This window comes from Silene latifolia, unplaced genomic scaffold (assembly GCF_048544455.1).
Source record: "Silene latifolia isolate original U9 population unplaced genomic scaffold, ASM4854445v1 scaffold_79, whole genome shotgun sequence".
Taxonomy (NCBI): domain Eukaryota; kingdom Viridiplantae; phylum Streptophyta; class Magnoliopsida; order Caryophyllales; family Caryophyllaceae; genus Silene; species Silene latifolia.
Window position 1 is genome coordinate 2,522,503 of NW_027413701.1, and position 23,977 is coordinate 2,546,479.

The 23,977-nt window shown below is 35.8% G+C and overlaps 2 protein-coding genes across 3 annotated transcripts in view; one reads left to right on the forward strand and one right to left on the reverse strand.

The window, feature by feature from the left end:
* Positions 1-8,002: 8,002 nt before the first annotated feature.
* Positions 8,003-10,897, reverse strand: LOC141640370 (F-box protein At4g22280-like). Of its 2 annotated transcripts, none has more exons than XM_074449174.1 (4): positions 10,625-10,897; positions 9,148-10,088; positions 8,744-8,890; positions 8,003-8,612 (listed from the first exon to the last, which is right to left on the reverse strand). In XM_074449174.1, the coding sequence occupies exons 2-4, from the start codon at positions 10,066-10,068 to the stop codon at positions 8,265-8,267; spliced, it is 1,416 nt and encodes a 471-aa protein (XP_074305275.1). In that variant the 5' UTR covers positions 10,069-10,088; positions 10,625-10,897; the 3' UTR covers positions 8,003-8,264. The 2 variants fall into 2 exon arrangements, with proteins under 2 accessions (XP_074305275.1, XP_074305276.1); XM_074449175.1 differs by having other exon boundaries at positions 9,148-10,124; positions 10,625-10,849.
* Positions 10,898-12,067: 1,170 nt separating this feature from the next.
* LOC141640427 (uncharacterized) overlaps positions 12,068-23,977 on the forward strand; it is a 39,134-nt gene continuing 27,224 nt past the window's right edge. The window contains exons 1-3 of the mRNA XM_074449231.1: positions 12,068-13,310; positions 13,370-13,550; positions 13,773-13,922. Of these exons, the coding sequence (XP_074305332.1) occupies positions 12,490-13,310; positions 13,370-13,550; positions 13,773-13,922 (1,152 nt within the window). The 5' untranslated portion in view covers positions 12,068-12,489. The remainder of the gene's footprint in view (positions 13,311-13,369; positions 13,551-13,772; positions 13,923-23,977) is intronic.

Sequence of the window (23,977 nt, forward strand, 5' to 3'; positions counted from 1 at the left end):
TGATTTTGAAAAGGCGAGAGTGTATTGTAGAATCCGGAAAAATACAGGGGTACATCATAGAAAAACCCAGAATATTATAAAATATAATTTGACCATTCACAGAACTTATTATTCACTTGTCATTTAACTTATTATCCACTTGCATTTAACAATACCATTCCCAAGTAGACCTTACCTAAATAACATGACTCGTACTCGACCCGACACTCAAACTCAAGATTCGGGCTTGACCCGAAACTCGAATTGACCTGATCCACTATACCTGACCCTAATGTTTGATGTTGCATACTGATTATTATCCCTGAATAACTTGATAATATAAAGTAGACCCGAATCCGAAATAACCCGGCCCGAAGCCAACAAACCCGAATTTGAACCGAGTCGAGCTGACCTGACCCGAATACAACTCGCTTGACCCATTTGTCAGCTCTATTCCCAAGAGGTTCCCTCCCCTCTCCTTAACTTTTATGCCAAAAATAAAGGTAAACAAATGGCCATGATAAATGAATTATTGTTTTTTACTCGCCCGTTTAGCAACATTATTGTATGGTACAGAAAACAAAAGCATAAAAGCAAAAAAAAGGATCAAAGCCACCGCTCCTTCACCTCACGTAGCAGCTTTGTCTGCAACATAAAAAAATACTTAAATGCTTCAAAATTTCAATTCTAATCAAATATTTATTAGTTATTTTACAGAAATCATCCGAACTATAAGTTTTATTAAGATTTATCAATTTTCATATACGAGTACTCTATAATCTATACAATAACATAAAAAACCTAACTTGAGCATTCTAATACGACATGTGACATTGCTACAATCACTTCAAATACTCCATATACTATGATGTGCTTGATTAAGAAGAGAATTCATTACTGAATTTATGTAAATGGGATAGATGTTTAATTAATCTCATTAAGTTCTATGTTTTTTAATAGAGGAAATGAAGAGTTACTTCAAGTAGTATTATTATAATCACTTCTAATACCCCATATATTATGATGTGCTTGATTAAGAAGATAATTCTTTACTGAATTCATGTGCTAGTATAAACGAGAGATAAATGTCACTTAATTTCATTAAATTCTATGTTTATTTTTTTAATAGAGGAGATGAAGAGTTACTTAAATTATTCATCCGTATCTTTTATAAAAACCCACATTTACCTAATCATGATTTTAGTTTGGTCTTCAACATACGGTGCATCCATTTTCTGCTAATCTCATAGTATATTTTATAATGTTTGTTATTTTGATTTTGATTTTGAGTTTGAGTTTGAGTTTGATTTTACGATGCGTTTATTTCCCGCTAGTCTCATATAATTTATACTTTTGTGGTTTTGACTTTTACGATAGTTTCTATATATTTCATTGATTATTGATTTCTAAATAATATTATTGGGTACTTAAGCTCCTGATTTGACTTATTCGAGATTAATATTTGTACGGAATTGTTACTAAAGTATTTCATTTGATTAATTTATATATTTTCGTGTTGAATTCGAAAGCAGGTTAGCATGCGTTATCAAGAAGATTAAAAATTTATCTCGTAATATGGTGATTATAGAGAAGACTTCATCTTATTGCATGATATTTGACAAATGCATAAATATATATTTCCCTGTGTTTCTCCCTATTTGTCAAATGAATGTTGTAATTTTCTTAAGCTACTAAAGATGGTTGATCAAAGTTCCAAAATAAAAGAGGTGATGAAATTGTGGTACAGAAAATGTAATACGACATGTTTACTCGCTTATGAGAATGACTATCCTTTGCATTTGGTAACGTGAATATTATCTTTTAAATACGTATTTTATGGGGAGAAAATTTGTGATTTCAGACAACTCTAATTATTCTATATTACTAATCTTGTCGTGATTGTTTGAATATTTAAACAATAACTTATTTGGTATTAATGAATTTCATTTCAGGGTAAAGTGTTCAAATGAATGATTTACAATTTTTTTTTTCTAAAAGAGTAGAAATTTATTGTAGTTTTATTTTGTTGGAAGATTATCATTATTTTATATATTGATCTTTACTGAAATTGAATTTCTCATATATATTTATAACCTATAAAAATGAATTGTTGTTAATGCTTGAATATTTAGGAGTTTTGACAAGTCCTAAACTTGAGTGAATTTGTTAAGCCTAAGTGACTAACAAAGGTAATGAAAGTAGCGGTCGTATTTATAATTATTTAATTGCAGCCACACAAATAGGAAAAATTTATTTTATTTATCCTCAAGAGAAAAAATAAATAAAGAAATTGCTACGATGTGTATTATATTAATGTATAAAAGAGTTTTTGAGAGTCTGTGATATTATCATGTATTATATTAACATGAATGATTATTTATCATCGTAAGATGTATGACAACTATTGACAAGCTATATCAAAGCATGTATAATGAACATAATAATTTGGAGTTTGGAGGATTATGGAATAAGTTTAGAGTTCGGTAAATTTGCTTTAAAAAATAAATGAGATTTAAATTAGGGGGAGTAGAGTACGGTCTACGGAGTAGCGTTTTACATATATACTTACATATGTTCAATCTCATGATTCACAAACTACTTTATCATACGCAAAATTAAAAAAAAAAATATCATGCTTTCAAATAAGTTTTGTGTTTACACATGAAGTATTAATCAATAATGAAAACCTACACCGGACCCGTGATTTTTCACGGATTTCAAAACTAGTTGTATTTGATATTTTTTTTATCCATATTGATATTGCATGTGAATATGTGATTGAATATGACGATTTTAAAAGAGTGGTTTCATAGAGGATCGTAATATAGCATTATAGTCGAGGCCTTTATATCAATCAAAAGTTCACAAGTCATTGGTAGTTGATTTTAACTAACTCGACTTGGTGCGACTCGTATAGGAACGGGAACACGCTAAATGTGAGCCAAGACCGGAACTATCCGAAATGATATTATAAATTTACGATACAACCTGAACTTTTATTGCAATGAACCGACCCAAACCCGACTCAATAATTGTAACACCCACTACTACAAATACAGGCTATAACAACGGCTAAAAACCGTTGTTATATAAAATAGCGGACGTTGTTAAAGCGTCCGTTGTAAAAGGTTTTAACAACGGTTGGTTTTCTTAAGGCACCAGTTGTTAAAACTATTAACAACAGTTTTAAGTATAAAAACCCGTTGTGGAAAGTGTGACTCAATTTTGGAGGGAAAGTTATAACAACGGTTGTAATATACAAAACCGTTGTTATAACTAAAGACAACGGTTTTTTTAATAAATAACCGTTGTTGTTTGTTCTTAAAAAAAAAAAAAAAATTAAATTAAATATTACTAGATGCATGCATAATTACGGCCCGTTATAATTCCGATGCATGTATTATTACTGCCATCACTGTGCATATGAACGGACAATATGGAATGAGAAGGGTTAGTAATAAGATTTGAAGCAGCATTGAGAGATATGATGATGATTATGGCACAACTTCCTAACATATATATTAATTAAAAAACAACTCAACCCACACATTGCTTAGTATAAATACATTGCATTATCTCAACTAACATTTCCATTATCTCAATATATACATCTCCAAACCCTAACTGCTAAAACAAACTCCAAATAAATTAGCCCTCCTTAATCTTTCAAAACAAACTCCAAACTCCAACAAAATGAATGATATCATCCTTAAGACTCTTACTATGATCGAGAACAACAACAGTTTCATCCGCCGGTTGCTCCATATTGAGGAAAGTTTCAGGAGCTACCTTGCGGATGATCGATCCGTACTGAAGGACGCCAAAGAAGATGGCTTGACGGAGGAGCGGCATTGCGATTTGCGGCTATATGACGATATAGCGAGATCTTTGAACGGAATCTCCAAATAGCCAAGGAGGAGAGGACGGATATGATAGATGAGAATAAGATCCTCTATGAAAATATAAGAATTGCATTTTTATTAATGTAATTTTTTTTTTAATTTATGTATTTATAAATAAATATATATATATATATATATATATATATATATATATATATATATATATATATATATATATATATATATATTAATTATGTTTATCTTGCTTCTTCATCTTGCTTCTTCTTTGTTTTACTAGCTAATTATGCGAACAATACTTAAAGAAATAACATAATGGTCGATAAAAACACATACATGGAAATGAAATAATTAGAAAAAGAAAATAATGACGATGAAACTAACCTGATAATTACAGAACGTAAGAGACAATGAAATCAACAGTGACTGCGAGAAGATAAAGCGACGATGAGAAAGAGAGAAAGAGAGAAAGAGACGATGAGAAAGTGTGTGTTTTGTGTTTGTGTTTATCTGCTGTGTTTGTGTATTAAGGTTTGTGTTTTGTGGCTGCAGCAGACTTGTGTTTGTGTGGTTTATAGTATGGAAGGTATTGACAACGGTTATTAAACAACAACCGTTGTCAAATAAGTTTTAACAACGGGTGTAAATCAACAACCGTTGTCAAATAAGCTTTAACAACGGGTTCCAAAATCAACCGTTGTGATTACTTTTCACTAACTTTGCGTCAATTTTGCGCCATGTTATTAACAACGGTTGTGCATGTGTAACCCGTTGTTAAAACTAATAACAACGGTTTTTATAACCATACCCGTTGTAATTCATTTTAGTAAAATTCGCGCCATACATTCTACAACGTCTATTGTGATTTTCGTGAATACTCGTTGTTAATGGGGCGTTGTAGTTGCCTGGATTTGTAGTAGTGACCCCTTATTTTCGGCTAAACTAAAATCAACTTTTACATATAAAACTCGACGAAAACAGAGATATTATAATTAATATACAAAGTCTCTTATTACAAATGTTTAAAATAAAATATACAATGATAGAAAATGAAATAAAACTTCCGTAAGGTCTTTTAATTAAATTCTTGACTTGAAAAGAAATCCTTTTGAACAGCAGCGAAAGTCACCTGAAAATAAAATCAGAAAACAGAAAGGACTACCCCATGATGAGTAGTCCAAAAGGGAGAAAACATATCAGCCGGGGAGTGAGTAACACATAATACCTCAATATAAGCAGCGTAGTTTTGGTCATGGCGTGTAAACACACTCACGTAAAAAGAAAAATAAGCACAAAATATACTAAAAACACTCCCCGTTAACTAATCTGAACCTCTAACAAACTCCTTCTAATTCCATAATATATATACTACACTCTCTAATCCAATAATTAACCAAGTGTCAGATCATTACTCGATTCGTCCCACTCATTACTCCTTCTCGTATTATAATACTCCAAAATAACAATACTCCAAAGTAACCAGATATCGTATTCTCATTGTCGAGCCAAAGTCAAAGACAAGGGGTGAGTGAACTGGCGGAATAAAACCGCAAAACAATATTTCCATCTAAATATCGATCTCAAACTCAAATAACTTAATAACCATGGTCATGCTGGACCGTAAAATATAACTCGGCTCAAAGGCCCCATAACTCAATACCGGTAACAATTTCAATGTCATACTGCCAAAGCTCCAACAATGAATCGTGCTCAACACTTAGAGTAAAACTCTAAGCTACTTACCCACGAATCTTGAACAAAGAGAACGATAATAAAAATACACTACCAAACAAAAAGATAAATATCGATATAATTCAACCTCAATAATTTGTGTAACAATTTTCAATATTCTAATGTGAATCATTGATCTCTCATTGGAAAACTCAAATCCATGTAACCATTCTCTTTTCCATCTCTCGATTAAGTACTGAACAATTCACTCGTATATTGCCAACTACACCCGATTCCATCTCAGATTCCTAAACCATTCTCAATATCAAGCACAAGAAAATAACTCATCTCGCAATTACTTAACACAATAAAAAAGTATAATAGCTAGCATATTATAAATAATATGAGTAACAATAATCACGCTACAAATAATCAGTTCAAGTATTTATATCATGAATAAATAACACGTAAGCATATAACCCCAAACAATAATACTGAGGGACGGTAGAATCGTGTTACCTTAAATTGAACTAAGATTAATGGTAAAAAACCCTCAAAAGTTGATGTATTGATGCAAGGACATAATTGTGTAAACCGGACTGATAAAAATCAAGGCCAAAATATAGAGGAAGTACTCGATATAACCAAAAGAAATTAAAGGAGAAAGAGAAAGTAGTTGGGACAAAGGATTAATAGGTAAAGGTGGTGCTTAGGAGATTATGTTTGATAAAAACTAAAGGGGCGTTTGGTTGGAGGTCTATAAGAAAGGGAAAGGAAAATAAAGTTATTGATTTCCTTTGTTGGTGTTTGTTTGACACAAACAAAGAGAATGAAATTCACTTACCCCCAATCCATCTAATTCCTTACCCCTCACCCCCCAAAGTATAAGATTTTATTACCCTTATTACCCTTCAACCACCTTATTTACCTATCACCGCGACTCCCACCACAGTAGTCACCATCAACACGTCATCGCCACAACCGCCATGACGCCACCAACATCACCACCATAACCACTCCACTGTCGCCACCACCGCCGCCATCGCCATCACCACCACAACCACCCCACCTAAACCACCACCCGCACACCAAAACAAACCAGAACCCACCACACTTCATTTTCTTGATGTAACCAAACAACTAGTTAAGTTTTAGGAAATCTCTTACTTTTCTCCCTCTTACCATTTCTAATTTCATTTTGCTTTCCCTTTCTCTAACCAAACGTCCCCTAAGTTCAGTGAAGATCATCTGTCCCACTTTTGTGTCCCATTGTGTGTGCCACACCACTTACATTTCGACACATCACTTGTGGTAAAATAAAATATTACAATATATATACTAATTTGTTGAGGTGTTAGAAGCTAAGTGGTGTGGCACATACATAATGGAACACCAAATGGGACAGAGGATCCTCACTGCCCTAAGTTGATCTTAGTCAAGTGAACAATTGGGAAATCTAATTGCAAGAGGCAGAATTTATGAAGATGGTGAGGACATACGGCAACCTAGCATACAATGCAAGGGTATTGCTCTTTCACATACGCATTTTATTCTTTTACATACACAAATTATCTTTTTACCCCTTTTATTTTTAATAATATTAAAAAAACAACCCAAATAAGGGTTTAGGCCCCTTTATATAATAAATCATCTTTCGTTTCATTAAAAATAAAAACGTGAAATCCAACATTTGGTTTAATAAAATTCTTAAACGTTAACATGTAAAAACAAGTAAGAAACCGTAAAATAAATGGGTTATTACGATCTTTCCCCCTTAAAAGAAACTTCGTTCCCGAAGTTCGAGCATAGAAAATTAAAACAAAGTTAAAATATTAGTGGTATTATACTAATAATATACCAGAACTTAAAAATTGATCAAGCTAGCCCCGGAATTGAACTTATAATTACCGTAAATACAATGCAAAATTAGAAAAATTCTAAGGTGCACCGGGTGTACAAGAATATCGTACACCCTAGCCAATGAATTGCCTTAATTTTTATTTTAGTAAGATTATGTTCTTTTATTTATGGAGAATTTAGTCAATTCTAATATTCTCATTGAGTAGGGTGTATGATGACATGGTACACCCGGTGTACCCAAGAATTTCTCTGCAAAATTAAGCCTTTGCACAAATGTATCATCAATAACCAATTAAACGAGTTTAACTAATAGATTTTCCGCGTTATATTAGTGTATAAGACCGCGTCTAGAGTCTATAATTCGCATGATATAATTTTCGAGGACGTGTTTAAATTTTTGCAAGTTTTTGAGGCATAGTTCCAGATGAAGCAATTGTGGGGCTCATTGTTGAGGTAGATTATTTTCCAGGGAAAGATGTAATGCCCTGATAGCAGGGATGGCTATGACGAACCTTGAATTCAAGTAAAAATCGCCAACCCCGCTGCTTGACTCAAGGAATCGCCATTGATCTTTAGACAAATAAAATTATATTTAGTAGACTCAAGATTATTAGTTAAAACGGTCTTCATATTAATAATTGTAAGATCCTCATAGATACATTAGAATTAATTCTACGGATCATACATTGGAGAAGGAGGAAAGGAAACTAAAGCGCGCAAAAGTTGTCCTCATGGATAAAACCGAGTTATGGCTGGTCCAAATTTTACAAAATGGGAATGCTATTTTCTTTCCGATTTTGGTTGGAGCGAGGAAAATGGCCCCCTCTCTTTCTCTCCTGTCCATATCCCTCAATACAAAGGAAATTTTCTACTGCCATTGAGGGAATTCTATCTTTAACGAAGACTAGAATTTATAGTTTTTCTTGTGTTACCCTCGTGCACTTCTACATGACAATCTGTTGAAGCCCTTGGAAGCCACAACAGGTCCTTACAGATCGTCAGTTCCTGATATGGATCGGTACCGGGGATTGTATAGATGATCAACCTCTCAAGGATACTCGCATTTTTAAGAAGATGCCCTAGGAATAACAGGGAACCCATATGCCCACAAAACCTCAACACTTCAATCACTTTGACAGAACATGAAAAAGGGAGCAGAGATATATCTGAAGGTGACCCCGAGTAACAGTAGTCGCAATAATCCGGAGATTCGTCATCTGAATCAAGGCAGCAAGGCATACCCTGTAAACAAACTCGTGAAGTGAGAAAAAAAAATGAAAAAACTGTTTATACAAAAGTCTTCTGTAACATGGCCTCTCACAAAAATGGGTCTTAGTTATGAGTTTCCAAAGCTATAATTAGTTGACGCTTACCGATTCAAAGGTGAGAGTTTCAAGTTGCGGAGATTTGTCGAGCAAGCTTGTCACATGTTCCCACGCATTACAAGGACAATCACGAAGGTGTAAACTTGACAGGCTATGAAAATCAGGCGTTTGCTCTTCATCACCAAAGTTAAGAAGCTGTACAGAGAGCAATATATTCTAATAATTATGAAAGATAAAAGTATGTTTCCATTTCCACGGAAGCCAAAGACATGCTACTCCTTGGCTTTGGAATACGAATTATGATAAAATAAAACAGAAATATGTAGCAGTTATTGCATATACCCCTACCCCGCCACTTACGAGATCTGCTGAAGCACTCCATGAAGTAGAAATAAATATGTAGCAAAGATATGGAAAATACATATCATATAGGCTAGAGTACATATATATACCTGTACCGAGTCCATTCCAAAACGTAATTTTGTTGCTTTATAGGCAGCGGCTTTTAGGAGTTCACGTTCATGATCAACCGAATCTTCATTAGTGCACTCGAAATTTAACTCTGCCTTGACAAAAGAGCATGAGTATGGAACAATTTTCACTCCAATATTTAAACTATAAGTCAAATATGCGAGATTAGGAGCGTCAATCTCCAGTTCACCCAACAGAAAATAGCAATTTTCTATTGTTAGCACTTTGAGTATTCGAGTACAATGAATAGCATTACCGCCAGTCTTGCACGCGCAAAGTCGGAGAGTCAATTCTTCAAGCAACCCACAACGAGAAAACAATCGTTCCATTGAACTAAAATCAAAGAATAAAACATGATCCAGATGAAGGATCTTCAGTTTTGGTAAAGATACCGATAGAGGAATTTGAATTTTATAGTACATACCACCTATGATTTTCAGACTCACTAATGTTTCACACATGAACAACCCAGCATGATCAAGCACCCAATCAATCTCGCCACCCAGCTTCCAATAAAATTCTTGAACACCCTTTTCTACCGCATTAATAACCCATTGATTCAATATTAAATCATCATAGGTGGCAAGACAAACTAGGCTAAATTTCTTGATAAGAGAGATTTGGTGCAATTCTACAACTTTATCAACAAACTCCTTAAACCTTCGAGTTGCCTCTATTCTCTCATTTTCTTTTGGATGACCAAAGCACGGTTCATCATCAAAAGAAAGACAGGTCGTCAATGTAAAAAGGTGTCGCCATCTTGTTGATAGAATACTCGTGCTCACAGCAAACCTTGTTGGCAGGAAGGAGAGAATGTGACCAAGTACATCATCAGGTAAACTGCTGATCCTGTCTAAACATTTCTTTCCTTGATGTTTACGAGTTTTCTTAGGTCGCCTCATGGTCTTTACAATACTCTTACCTGAAATGGATTGCAGGCTGAAATAAGGCACATTCCCTGAAACAAGTAATCCCTTCCCTATAAGACGAGATCATGCGGTTGATCACTATTTTATTTTTATCAGAAAGGGAAAGCCTGTGAAACACGAGATGGTGCACAAAATGGGACAGATGATCGTAACCCCTTTTCGCTTTAAACACGAATTGCAGCATCACAAGAAGAATCTCAAACAATTGAAATTATTAATCACAATTGAATGAATTGAGATTTATTCAGGCATCAAGTAGTAATTAAGTACTCCGTAATAAACTCTCAAACAATGGAAATTATTAATCACAAGAAGAATCTCATGCAAGCAGAGTAATTAAGCAAATAAAGTGTCAAAACAATTGAAATTATTAATCCACAATCAAATGATCATCATTTAAGCAAATAAAGTGTCAATTAATTGAAATTATTAATCCACATTCAAATGCTAAGCTACCCGGATCATCAATTAAGCAAATAAAGCGTCAAATAATGGAAATTAATAATTCAAAATCAAATGAGGGAATTACCCAAATCATCAATTTCACAATCACTCAAAATACGGCTATAAAATTTCCAGATAATTAAATAAGAAAATTTCTTTGGCTATGAATTGTGACGTTAAATTGACAACATATTTTGTGGCAGAATTGGAATTATGCTTGACTAAATTTGTCGAACTAAGTTGGATGGATATGAATTCGATTCATACACAAAAACTGGATTGAAATATATTGAAATGGAGTTGGTTACGGAATGGGTCTAATCGGACTTGGGTCGGGTTATAGTTTGACTATCCCGACAGTTTGCATTTCTGGCCAGTTAATGTATTATACAACTGGTTGTATATACAACTTATTCTATGTAGTTGAACTTTGTTATAAAGTTATCGAGCTCTACTAACAAAATTATCGAGCTAAGATACAAAGTTATTGAGCTTAACAGAATAATTTTTAAGCTCAATTACTTTGTAAAATAGCTCAATAACTTGTAAAATAGCTCAACAACTTTGTGTAAGAGCTCAACAATTTTAAGGCGGTTGTACAATCCTATTATACAACGGGTTGTAGGATAGTATTTGTGATTTCTGGTTTGGTCAATTGGTTTTTAGTCATTTTATGCTGGGACAATCTTCGAGTCAATAATTAGAGAAAAAAAAGCACGTTTAATTTGCAAATTTAGTTTGTGAAGGAGATTTCGTTGCAAAATGACAGGTATTTGCATGTAAGTTTGGGCACAATCCAAAAAAACTCATGCGCTAGTGAAACATAGGCGCGACACGAATTCGTCGCAAAATTTAGTATACCCACTGCAAAAAAAAAATCAATGCCAAACTTCTTTGCATCAGATTTCACTGCACATCGCAAACAATCCTTTAAAACGATGCAGTTTTTTTTGGTGTATTGACATGAAATGAAATGAATTGAATTGAACGGTAATACTTGGTACACCTTAAAATGAAAATATATAACTATTGACCGTGACGGGGGAGTAGTGTAATTTTCGTATTTTTGAAAGTAACCATGAGTCGTAGGAAAAAATTTTAGGTACTCCCGGAGGATCTAAGAATTTTTCGAGTCGTAGGGAGTAGTTCTGTAACAAGAGACATTGTTAGATAATTACCTTTTCTAATAGTACATAGCTAATACTGTGTGAACTTTAATTACTCCGTACAGAGGAAGAAGAAGGATAAAAGTGAGCAAAAAGGTTCATTGATATCACATGACCATATTAGACAAGGCATAAGTGCATTACCAGGGCCGGCCCTAAGGCCCGTTTAGGTAGGCATTTGACAAGGACCCAATGTTGGTAGGGGGCCAATGTAAAAAAAAAAAATTAAAAAAAAAAAAGCAAATTTGTAAACGACGCAAAAAACAAGGAAGAGTAAAGTAAGACAACTTTTTAGAAATTATTAAAATAAGGCAACTTTTTTATTGACTTTTTCTTCTCCCTTATCTTTTCTAACAACAAATCTCAAATTAATTTTCCTTATTAAATTTCTAGGGTTCTTCAAAAAGACAAAAATCAACTCTTTTATTGTTCAAAATTAGGATTACCGTAAGGAGTAAAGTACGTCGTGTCTCTACTGCTCGTTTTCATTAATCTCCGTCCGTCTTTCGCCTCTCCGCTAATCAGGGTGTCCTAAATCCTAATTTCTTTTTGTTCTTCCATTTTTATTTATTTTAATTATTGATTGTTAATTTTTAATTATTTAATTGTGTTGTTGTTGACTTGTTGTATGTGTGTTCAATTTTTTTTCCGTTTTACAGCATGTATTATTGGGAATTTGATATGTTAATTGAAGTTTAAGTCATTTCTTGTTGGTGTGCTATTGTTCAATTTTTATTTATTTTAATTATTGATTGTTAAGTCAGTTTTTTAGTTCTTGTTTACAATGTTGCCTAAAAAGCATTTATCGGGGTGCGAGAAAAAAAAACTTACTGAGGAGTTAATAAAATCACAACAATGTGCTATGCACAAATTTATTGTTAGAAATGTTGTTAATGAAAACGACCACAACAATGACTCTATTGATGTTGATGAAGATAATGTTGAAAATGAGTGTAATTTGCCAAATGATGTGCCAGTTGATATTGATGAAGATAATGTTGGAAACGAGTCTAATTCGCCAAATGAATTTGATGTGTCAATTGATGTTGATGAAGATAAAGTTAGAGACGAGTCTAATTTGCCAAATGACGTGCCAAATGATGTTAACGGAAATAATGTTGGAAATGAGTCTAATGTGCCAAATATATCCAATTCTTTTATTGATATTTATGATCCTATGGACTGGGCCAATCTTGATAACAAGACAAGAGATATTATAATTAAAAAAGGGCCTATAAGAAAATTGAATATTGACTACCCTCTTGATGATAATAATAGACATTTTAAGGATGATTATTTTTCTAAAAAGATGAATAATGGTGAGATTAGTGATAGAAAATGGTTGGTTTATTCTAAACATGTTGACAAAGTATTTTATTTTTGTTGTAAGTTGTTTAGATCTATTACTAATAAAAGTTTGTTGGCAAATGATGGTTTACGTGATTGGAAGCGTATAATTGAAAGATTAAAACAACATGAAAATAGTACTGAGCATATGAGTAACATGTTTACTTGCAATGAAACGAGAGTAAGGCTAGATACGTGTGAAACAATTGATAAAAACTTGCAGGAAACAATTATGAAAGAGAAAAACGATGGAGGCAAGTGTTACTTAGAATATTTTCAGCCGTTAAATGTATTGCTACTCATAACTTGGCATTTAGAGGATCTAATGAAAAATTATATCAAGGTGATAATGGTAATTTCTTAGGATTAATTGAAATTATTGCTGAATTTGATGTAGTAATGCAAGATCATCTTAGAAGGATTCAAAATCATGACATTCATCATCATTATCTTGGACACAAAATTCAAAATGAATTGATCTCTCTTTTGGCTTATAATGTGAAAAGTTCAATAATCAAAACTATCAAAGAGGCAAAATATTTCTCTATTATTCTTGATTGTACTCCTGATATTGCTCATCAAGAACAAATGACCTTGATAATACGATGCGTGAATATGTCAAGTGAAAAAATAAAAATTGAAGAGTACTTTTTAGAATTTTTGGAGGTGACTGATACAACAGAATTGGGACTTTTTATTGAATTGCAAAAGGTTTTAAAGTCGCTTGATCTTAATATTGAAGATGTAAGAGGTCAAGGTTATGATAATGGCTCTAATATGAAACGGAAGCATCAAGGTGTACAAAAACGTTTACTTGAAGTGAACCCGTGTGCATTATATATGCCTTGTGCTTGTCATAGTTTGAATCTTGCTCTTAGCGATATGGCACATTCTTGTACTAGAGTTGTTTCATTTTTTGGTATTGTTCAACGTATATATGCATTGTTTTCTGGTTCCTAAAAAAGATGGAAGATTTTGCGTGATAATGTTCCTGACTTTACTTTGAAATTTTTATCTAATACTCGTTGGGAGAGTCGAAATAAAAGTGTTAAATCCATTAGATTTCAAGCACCTGAGTTAAGATTGGTGTTGTCACTTTTATATGAATCTTGTGATAGTGACGCAAAATCAAAGAGTGAAGCTGAGAGTTTGTATAATGCACTTGGGAGCTTTGATTTTTTGCTTGGTATGATTATTTGGTATTGATACGTGCAATTTATATAGACTATTTAGCCTTTTATTGCACGCATTTCTATGCCTTTTTGTATCGTTATGTATTGCAAAATACCCGAATTGGCTACTTTGGTTTGTTTTGTCTAATTTGCAGAAATGAAGCCAAAAGTAGTGGAACCGCGCCTTATTCGTCCTATTCAGCATGCATTATAAGGGGACGGGAATATTGGAGCGAGAGTCATACATTGGAATGCGTGAAGGAAGGTCTATGAAGTTGCCAAGGGACGATTTGAGGCTGATGCAATGGAAATCCACTCGATCGAGAAAAATTGAGAGTCGATCGAGTGGTTTGGCTGACACGAGTGGTCGATCGAGTTATTCCAAGAGCTCGATCGAAATGGTGTTTATTGGAGTTCCTCGATCGAGAGCTTTAATTGCTCGATCGAGAAGAATTGCTGGAGAAGACCTCGATCGAGTGGTCTGAAATCACTCGATCGAGAGGTTTGCTGTTATACGCGGGTTTACTAAGCCCGTGATAGATTATTTTGTTAAGTATTACGCTTCCCTATATAAGGAAGTCATAATTAGGTTAATAAACATACTTTTGATACTTTACAGACTGCTTTTACTTCTCTTAATCTCTGAAACTTTTGCTCTTAATTGCTCTTTGCTTTGCGGGTTGTTCTTTACGCCAGAATCTTAAGATTGTAATCATTCTTCTACTCTTAATCTTAATACCTTGTTTGCATTAATCTTTTGTTCTTTCATTATTGTTTTTGCCCTAGTTCAATTTATGCTTGATTGTTATTCTTTCATTATGCCTTTAATTAGCATGCTTATTATTATTGTTGTTGAAACCATTAATAACATGAGTAGCTAATTCTTTTTATGTTAGGATTAGGGGATTCATGGTAGGATTGTGACGATGTAGTGAATAGGCTAGATAATTTATATGTGAGAATCTGTCCCCAGAGCAATATAACTGTAACACCAATTTAGTTGAATGCACGCTTCTAAATTACATTAATCTGGTTAACTTTACTCCTGGATCGGAAGATTGGAATAAATAGACCTGCTATGAACAGTAGACTACCCTAATGAGGACAAAAGTTAAGTTAGTGGAAATCTAGGATAGAAAGTGGACCGGAAGGACCTTTCCCTTATCCTTCTCACAGTAGATTGTCTAGGCTATTTGCAGCTGAGTCGATAGACTACCATGGTGAACCAAAATCCTGGCATACCCTCTCTTATTTGATCACTCTTATCATATTTTTCTCACTTTTATTGCTCTTTCCTTTATTTCTCTTTCCTTCAAATCTTTTGTAGCTTAGGAAACCAAATTAAAACCCCCCATTTTGTGACTTAGATAGACGGACCTTAAGACAGATATCTTGCCTCCCTGTGGAGAATCGACCCTGCTTATCACTAGCTTCTGTTAGTATGTTTAGGTTTATTTTTGGTACAAAAACGACAGTATCAAATTTTGGCGCTGTTGGCATAGCCCTATCTGTCTTGTTTGTTTCGTTTATTTCTATCCGTCTCAGGGAATTTTTATTCCTTGAGACAGTTCTCACTTATTTCTTTCAGTGTTGTGTATGCCCAGGTCTAGCAGGTCAGAATTAGTTCCAGCTGATCCTGAGCCAGAGAGATTATTTCAGCATAGACACCGTCTGCAAAGAAAAATTCGAAAGGAAGACTTGAGTACTTTCGAACCCGAGCTACAACACTTTTTATTTGCAGAAGACCCATCTTGTGAAGAAGACAATTCTAGTTATGTTATAAAGCCAGTAAAGATGCCTAACATAGCGAGTCACTCAGAGCCCACCGCTGCCTCGATTCCCAAAGGTTTCAAGCTCGCAACTGAGGATGGTAACACGTTCGATATTCGTCTGTCTTATATAAATTTGGTAGAAAGGAACCTGTTTCGGGGTGTGGCGGGTAAAGATCCGCGAAAACACACGAAGGTCTTTACTGACTACTACTCTACCATTCCCGCCACTAAGGGAGTGACCCAAGAGAAGATAAAGGAAATCTTGTTTCCTTTTCTCTGACTGACGCAGCCTGTGAGTGGCTGACTAATCTTGATCGCTTTGCGGCCGGTATCACCAACTGGTAGACTCTTGCACTTGCCTTTTATAACAAGTACTTTCCTCCACAACGTACTAATCAGCTGAGAGGAAAGATTACGAGTTTCAAGCAGGCACCTGATGAAAATTTTTATGAGGCTTGGTGTTGCTTCAAGAAGCTGGTGAGGTCTCTTCCTCACCATGGATTTGATCAGTGGTTTTTATGCAACTAGTTTTATAATGGGTTGTATGATGACCACCGTGCTATACTTGATGCTTCATCCAATGGGCGATTTCAAAAGAATATTGATGATGATAAGGGATGGGGTATTATTGAGGAGATGGCGACCCATTGTTCTGAGTATGGGAACCCGAGGGACGACATTCGGACAGTACATTCGGTCGACAATGAAGTTGTGGCTCAACTGGAAGCCATGAATGCTCGTTTTGATAGATTGGAATTGCAAGCTGCTGATGATCAACAGATAGTTCATCTGTTGACTAGACAGGAAACTGTCACTTGTGAGAGATGTGGGAGCAATGACGGTCACACTGCTGTCGACTGTCTGACAGAGAAGGAACAAGTCCTTGCCTTTCAGCAATATAGGCAAGGAGGAGGTTCCTATTACAATAACTGATACCGTCGTTTTGTATCAAAATTAAATTTATAATTCCAAACTAAAACTATAGCTAGTGATAGTAAGGGTCGAACCACAGAGAGACAAGATTAATTTTGTTTGCTATTTTCAGTCTATAAAAGTAACAATTAAATGGGGGGGGGGGGGGTTTGAAATTGGTTGATTCTAATGACTAATTGCTAAATATGAAATTTCTCAATAAGATAAAAAGAAAGATCGGGAACTTCGGTTCACCATGGCTAAGGTCAGGTCAATAAGATAGCAGAGGTCTTATAATACGGTCTCAGCGAATATGAGCAAGCCTTTCGATCTATGCTCGAATTAACCTTACGGTCTACTAATTCCCAAGAATTTCTCAAAGCTTTCGCTCAAAGGAAATTTCAATCTAATGATAATTTAAATTATTAATCTTTCAATCTAGTAAAAGGTTTATCAAAAGATAACAAGATCGATACAGAAGAATTCATACTAACAACGCAATCCTAATTTACGCCATGGCTCACCTTGTTCCCAATCAATAAAATTAGCTACGCATGATTAAAACTATAACAATTGTAAAATTGAAAGCAAAGAACAAGATTGACATAATTGAATTGAATTAAAGACAAAAGACAAGAGATGAATTGCAGGAATTAAATTGGTAAAACAAGAATTGAAATAACAAGAATTTAAAGAAGGAAGAATTTGCATAAAACTTACTAATTAAAATGATGAACAAAGTAAGAATGAATTCGGGGTTTTCCGTTCCCAAAGCTAGATCTAAAACTGAGTTCTTCAATAATGAAAAGCATAACCTAATGAAAAGCAGAACCAAATAATTGCTAGATCTAAAACCTAGGTTATGCTTTTCATTATTGAAGAATTCAGTTTTAGATCTAGCTTTGGGAACGGAAAACCCCGAATTCATTCTTACTTTGTTCATCATTTTAATTAGTAAGTTTTATGCAAATTCTTCCTTCTTTAAATTCTTGTTATTTCAATTCTTGTTTTACCAATTTAATTCCTGCAATTCATCTCTTGTCTTTTGTCTTTAATTCAATTCAATTATGTCAATCTTGTTCTTTGCTTTCAATTTTACAATTGTTATAGTTTTAATCATGCGTAGCTAATTTTATTGATTGGGAACAAGGTGAGCCATGGCGTAAATTAGGATTGCTTTGTTAGTATGAATTCTTCTGTATCGATCTTGTTATCTTTTGATAAACCTTTTACTAGATTGAAAGATTAGTAATTTAAATTATCATTAGATTGGAATTTCCTTTGAGCGAAAGCTTTGAGAAATTCTTGGGAATTAGTAGACCGTAAGGTTAATTCGAGCATAGATCGAAAGGCTTGCTCATATTCCCTGATACCGTATTATAAGACCTCTGCTATCTTATTGACCTGACCTTAGCCATGGTGAACCGAAGTTTCCGATCTTTCTTTTTATCTTGTTGAGAAATTTCATATTTAGCAATTAGTCATTAGAATCAACCAATTTAAACCCCCCCCCCCCATTTAATTGTTACTTTTATAGACTGAAAATAGAAAACAAAATTAATCTTGTCTCTTTGTGGTTCGACCCTTACTATCACTAGCTATAGTTTTAGTTTGGAATTATAAATTTAATTTTGATACAAAACGACGGTATCAAATTTTGTCAGGGAGTAGTTGACATTGAATAGCCGAAAGAAATGCAAGCATTATTCTTATTTTCCTCAAAAGAAGCTGAGTTAAAAGCATAAGACGAAAAGAACTCGAGGGTCAAAATGTAATATGTGAACTCAGCCATGTCCATAAGACCCGTCATTCCTGTCCCGTTTAGCAGGGACACAACCGACTCATAAATGACCTAATTTCTCCAAAGTAGGTTTGTGAAGAAATCGGGTAGCTGTAACTATCATTCTCGCAGCAAAAAGAGCAAACTTGGCACGCTGAGTAGAATTAGAAAAGATAACCTGCGGATAGTCAGGTAGACTATCCGTGGTGTCCTCAATCATCAGTGGCGGACCTCACGGCCGCTTGGCAGCGCCCTGGCTATACTGCCCTTCAAACATGTGCTCCTTTCCTTTTGACATTGTTGTTTCCTGCTAGCAACAAATTAGTAACAAGCTTCCCTTAACAATGACGATTTATCAAAACCCGAAACAAAATCAGAGGTTGAAGACGAAATTAGGGTTTCGACAATTTGGGGGAAACTGATTTGAGTATCATACAATTGCTAATATGGCTTGAAAATCACGGGAAAAAGGTAGAAAAGGCATTTAAAGCACAAAAATCGACAAGAACTAGCCCTAAATCGATTTTCCCCAATTCGATTTTTCCGTCTCAAAGGAACAATGCTCGAAAATTTGGCATGAAACTTCAGTAGAATCGAATATAAAGCATGGAAAGGAGATTAAAGACGTACCTTGTACGAGAACTTGAAGATTAAAGCAAGAAAAATCGAGATGAAGGGACGGATTAGCAAGGAAATCGCGAAAAAAGGGAAGGAAAAAGGGTTTTCTTTTGATTTCTGATTTTATGAATGAATGAATGAGAAAAGGAAGGAAACTTCCCTTAATAAAATGCCTTCTGAACCCGTGATGTGGTCGATCGACCACCTTACCCGGTCGATCGACCAGTCTTCACTTGCAGCAGCTTCTGGAGTCTCGAGTAGTGGTCGATCGACTATATGACCCAGTCGATCGACCAATATCCTTACACAGTACCCTCTGCCCTGTTTCTCCTCAGTCGATCGACTGAGTAACTTAGTCGATCGACTGCAAACGCTGGGAATTAAACCCAAAATCGTCAAAAATTTATTTCTGCCACTTCAATTTCCCGTTCTTCTCGCATGAATATTCAGTAAACCACTTTACGCACTTTGCATAAAATAAATTCCTGGAAAAATTCTCAAAGGCGCACATTTTTCAAACCAAGAAATTGCTAATTGAAAGGAAATAAATAAAGCTCAAAATGCAAATTAAGAGAAATAACAAAATAAAACTCCTAATTACAAATAATTACAACCCGGGTTGCCTCCCGGTTAGCGCTGGTTTAAGAGGTCCCGCACGACCTTTTTTTACCTCACTTTGCATCATCCGATAACGGGTCGAAGTACAATACCTCGACTTTCCCAACAAATTCATCTGATCCGTGATAATGCTTCACATATTGGCCATTAACTTTGAACCTTTCTCCAGCAGAGGTCTCCAATTCAACTGATCCGAATTATTAACTGCTGTGACCGTATAGGGGCCAGTCCACCTGGATTTCAGCTTACCAGGAAATAAACGGATATGAGCGTTAAAAAGAAGTACCTTATCGCCAATATGGAACTCGCGCTTGATGATTCTCTTGTCGTGCCAGCGCTTTGTTTTCTCCTTGTAGATCCTAGCATTGTCATAGGCCAGCAGCCTAAATTCCTCCAGCTCATTCAAATTTGTGTCATGCGTTTCTCACGAGAGAGGTTAGGATCCAAATTCAAATCACATATAGCCCACCAAGACTTACGCTCTAACTCAACAGGCAAATGACATGTCTTACCATAAATCAATCGGTATGGTGACATCCCAATTGGCGTTTTAAACGCGGTCCTATAAGCCCATAAGACATCATCTAACTTAAAACTCCAATCTTTTCGTGATTTAGAAACAATTTTAGCTAAGACTTCTTTCAATTCTCTGTTAGAAATCTTAACCTGACCACTAGTTTGGGGATGATACCCCAAACCTCGACGATGTTAGACACCGAATTTAGTCAATAAAGCACTAAGTTGTTTCTCTTTAAAATGCATTCCCCCATCGCTAATGACAACCCGAGGGACACCAAAATGAGGGAAAATAATCTTTTTAAACAGTTTAATCACGGCTTTTGCATCGCAATGGGGAGTAGCAATAGCTTCCACCCATTTGGACACATAATCTACAGCTACGAGGATATTTATTACCTTGACTGCTCGGAAAAGGTCCTTGATAATCAATGCCCCAGACATCGAAAATCTCAACCTCAAGAATGCCTACCTGTGGCATCTCATGTCTCTTGGAAATATTCCCCGATCTTTGACAAGCGTCGCACTCAAAGAACAAAATTGCGACTATCTGCATGCAAAGTTGGCCAATAGAAACCAGATTGGAGTACCTTAGCTACAGTCCTGGACGGACCATGGTGACCACCATAAGCAGAAGACTGGCAAGCTTCTAGGATATCCTTCACCTCCCATTGAGGAACGCATCTCCGGATGAGACCGTCTGCGCATTCCTTGAAAACATAAGGATCATCCCAAAAGTATTGTCTAGCATCATAAGCAAACCGCTTCTTCTGCTGCCATGAAAGCTCGGGTGGTATCTTACCTGTCACAACAAAATTAGCAAAATCAGCAAACCACGGAGGTGGATAAGACCCTGAAGTAGTAATAGCTAACATACTCTCATCAGGAAAAGAATCATTAATAGGTAACGAATCCTCCCTTTCTGTCAGCTGCAGGCGAGATAAATGGTCAGCCACCACATTCTCTACCCCTTTCTTATCTTTGATCTCCAAATCAAACTCCTACAAAAGGAGTATCCACCTCAAAAGCCTCGGCTTCGCATCTTTCTTAAGAAAGAGAGTCTTCAGCGCTGCATGGTCAGTATAAACAGTAACCTTAGAACCTAACAAATAAGACCGAAATTTGTCTAAGGCAAAAACTACAGCTAAAAACTCCTTTTCAGTGGTAAAATAATTGACTTGAGCCTCATCCAGAGTTCGGCTCGCATAGTATATGGCATTCAATGCTTTATTCTTCCGCTGTCCCAAAACTGCACCGATCGCATAATCGCTGGCATCACACATAATCTCAAATGGGAGGTCCCAATCAGGCGGCTGAATGATTGGCGCAGAGACTAGGGCCTCCTTTAACCTGTTAAAAGCTGAAAGGCACTCATCAGTAAACTCAAAGACAGCATCCTTAAGGAGCAATTGTGTAAGTGGTTTAGCAATTTTTGAAAAATCCTTAATGAAACGCCGATAGAAACCAGCGTGACCAAGGAAACTCCTCACTCCTTTAACATTCACGGGAGGAGGCAATTGCTCAATCACCTGCACTTTTGCTTTGTCAACATGTATACCTTTATCAAAAATCAGATGCCCTAACACAACTCCCTCATTGACCATAAACTGACACTTTTCCTAGTTTAAAACAAGATTAACATCAATACAACGCTGCATGACTTTATCAAGATTAGCTAAACAACGATCAAAGTCACTACCATAAACTGAGAAATCATCCATAAATACCTCCATAATGTTCTCTATGTAATCAGAAAAAATCCCCATCATGCACCTCTGAAAGGTAGCTGGGGCGTTACACAATCCGAAAGGCATTATGCGATATGCAAAAACGCCCTGTGCACAGGTAAAAGTGGTCTTACTCTGATCATCCGGATGAATAGGGATCTGAAAGAACCCTGAATATCCGTCTAGAAAACAGAAAAATTTGTTAGAAGCAAGTCTCTCAGTCATTTGGTCAACAAAAGGGAGAGGGAAATGGTCTTTCTTGGTGGCGGCATTTAACTGTCTATAATCAATGCACATCCGCCACCCTGTCACAACTCGTGTCGGTATTAATTCATTTTTCTCATTTTTAACCACAGTAGTCCCTCCTTTCTTCGGAACTACCTGAACTGGGCTAACCCACTTGGAGTTGCCAACTGTATAAATAATACCTGCATCGAGTAGTTTCATCACCTCAGCCATAACAACTTCCTGCATCTTCGGGTTCAACTTGCGTTGACCCTGTCTGTAAGGCTTGTGGCCTTCCTCCAGCTCTATCCTGTGCATACAAACATCAGGGCTGATGCCCTTGATATCATCCAAAGAGTAACCTAGAGCCTTCCTGTTTTTCTTAAGCACACACATCAAAGCAGACAGCTGGTCATCATTAAGCTTAGCACTAACAATAGCTGGGTACTGCTCTGTATCATCTAGGAAAACATACTTAAGATTGGGAGGAAGTGGCTTACGCTCAGGCACCTTTACCTCTACAGCACAGACAGAATCAGCTTCAATGGTATAGCAAGTGTTTACCAAGTTCTCGTTGGCTAGGCTCAAGAGCATCTCATCTTCTTCCTTTGTGAGCTCGTAGCTTTCCATTGAGGCTACCAAAGCATTTGGCTCCTCAGCATTCTTCACTGTATTACCTGCACACTCATCTAAACGGGTTAGATCAGCTAAGGGATCCTTGGCTAATGATTCCCTCCAATTACAAGTAACAGCCCTGTCAACAATATCAATGGAATAACACGTATCATCATCAGCAGGTTCAGTCGCCTTATGAGAAAGACTGAACTCAATGGTGTCATCCCCTACCTCTAAGGTAATGATTCCGCGTTTGACATCTATTACAGCTCCAGCTGTATGTAGAAATGGTCTACCTAGAATAATAGGTATCTGACTGTCCTCAGCAATGTCCAAAACAACGAAATCGACAGGAATAAAAAACTTACCCACTCGAACGGGTACATCCTCTAGAACTCCTATAGGTCTCTGAGTCGATCTATTTGCCATTTGAACGGTAATATCGGTCACCTTGAGTCTACCAATATTTAACCTTTCGCAAACAGAGTACGGCATGACACTGACACTGGCCCCTAAATCACAAAGGGCCTTTCCAATTTCGTGGTTACCTATAGTGCAAGGAATTGAAAAACTACCCGGGTCCTTTAATTTGGGTGGTATATTAATTTGCGAAAGAGCATTGCATTCTTCCACAAAAGCAACATTACCATCATCACGGAAATTTCTCTTACGATTTAAAATGTCTTTCATAAATTTAGCGTAAGAGGGTACCTGGGTAATTAGATCAGTGAAAGGAATCGTTACCTTGAGATTCTGGACCATCTCCAAAAACTTACCAAACTTGCGCTCTAGCTTAGTATTCTTTAAACGCTCCGGATACGGGACTGCAACACTGGCCGTAGGATCAGTAACCTTCGGCTTCCGTAAGTTTAAAACCTCCGTCAAATCATCAATGAGTGTAGAATCATGCAAATTAGTTGACGGATTTGCGTCCTGCACTGAAGACCTGGTCGATCGACTGATAGGAGTG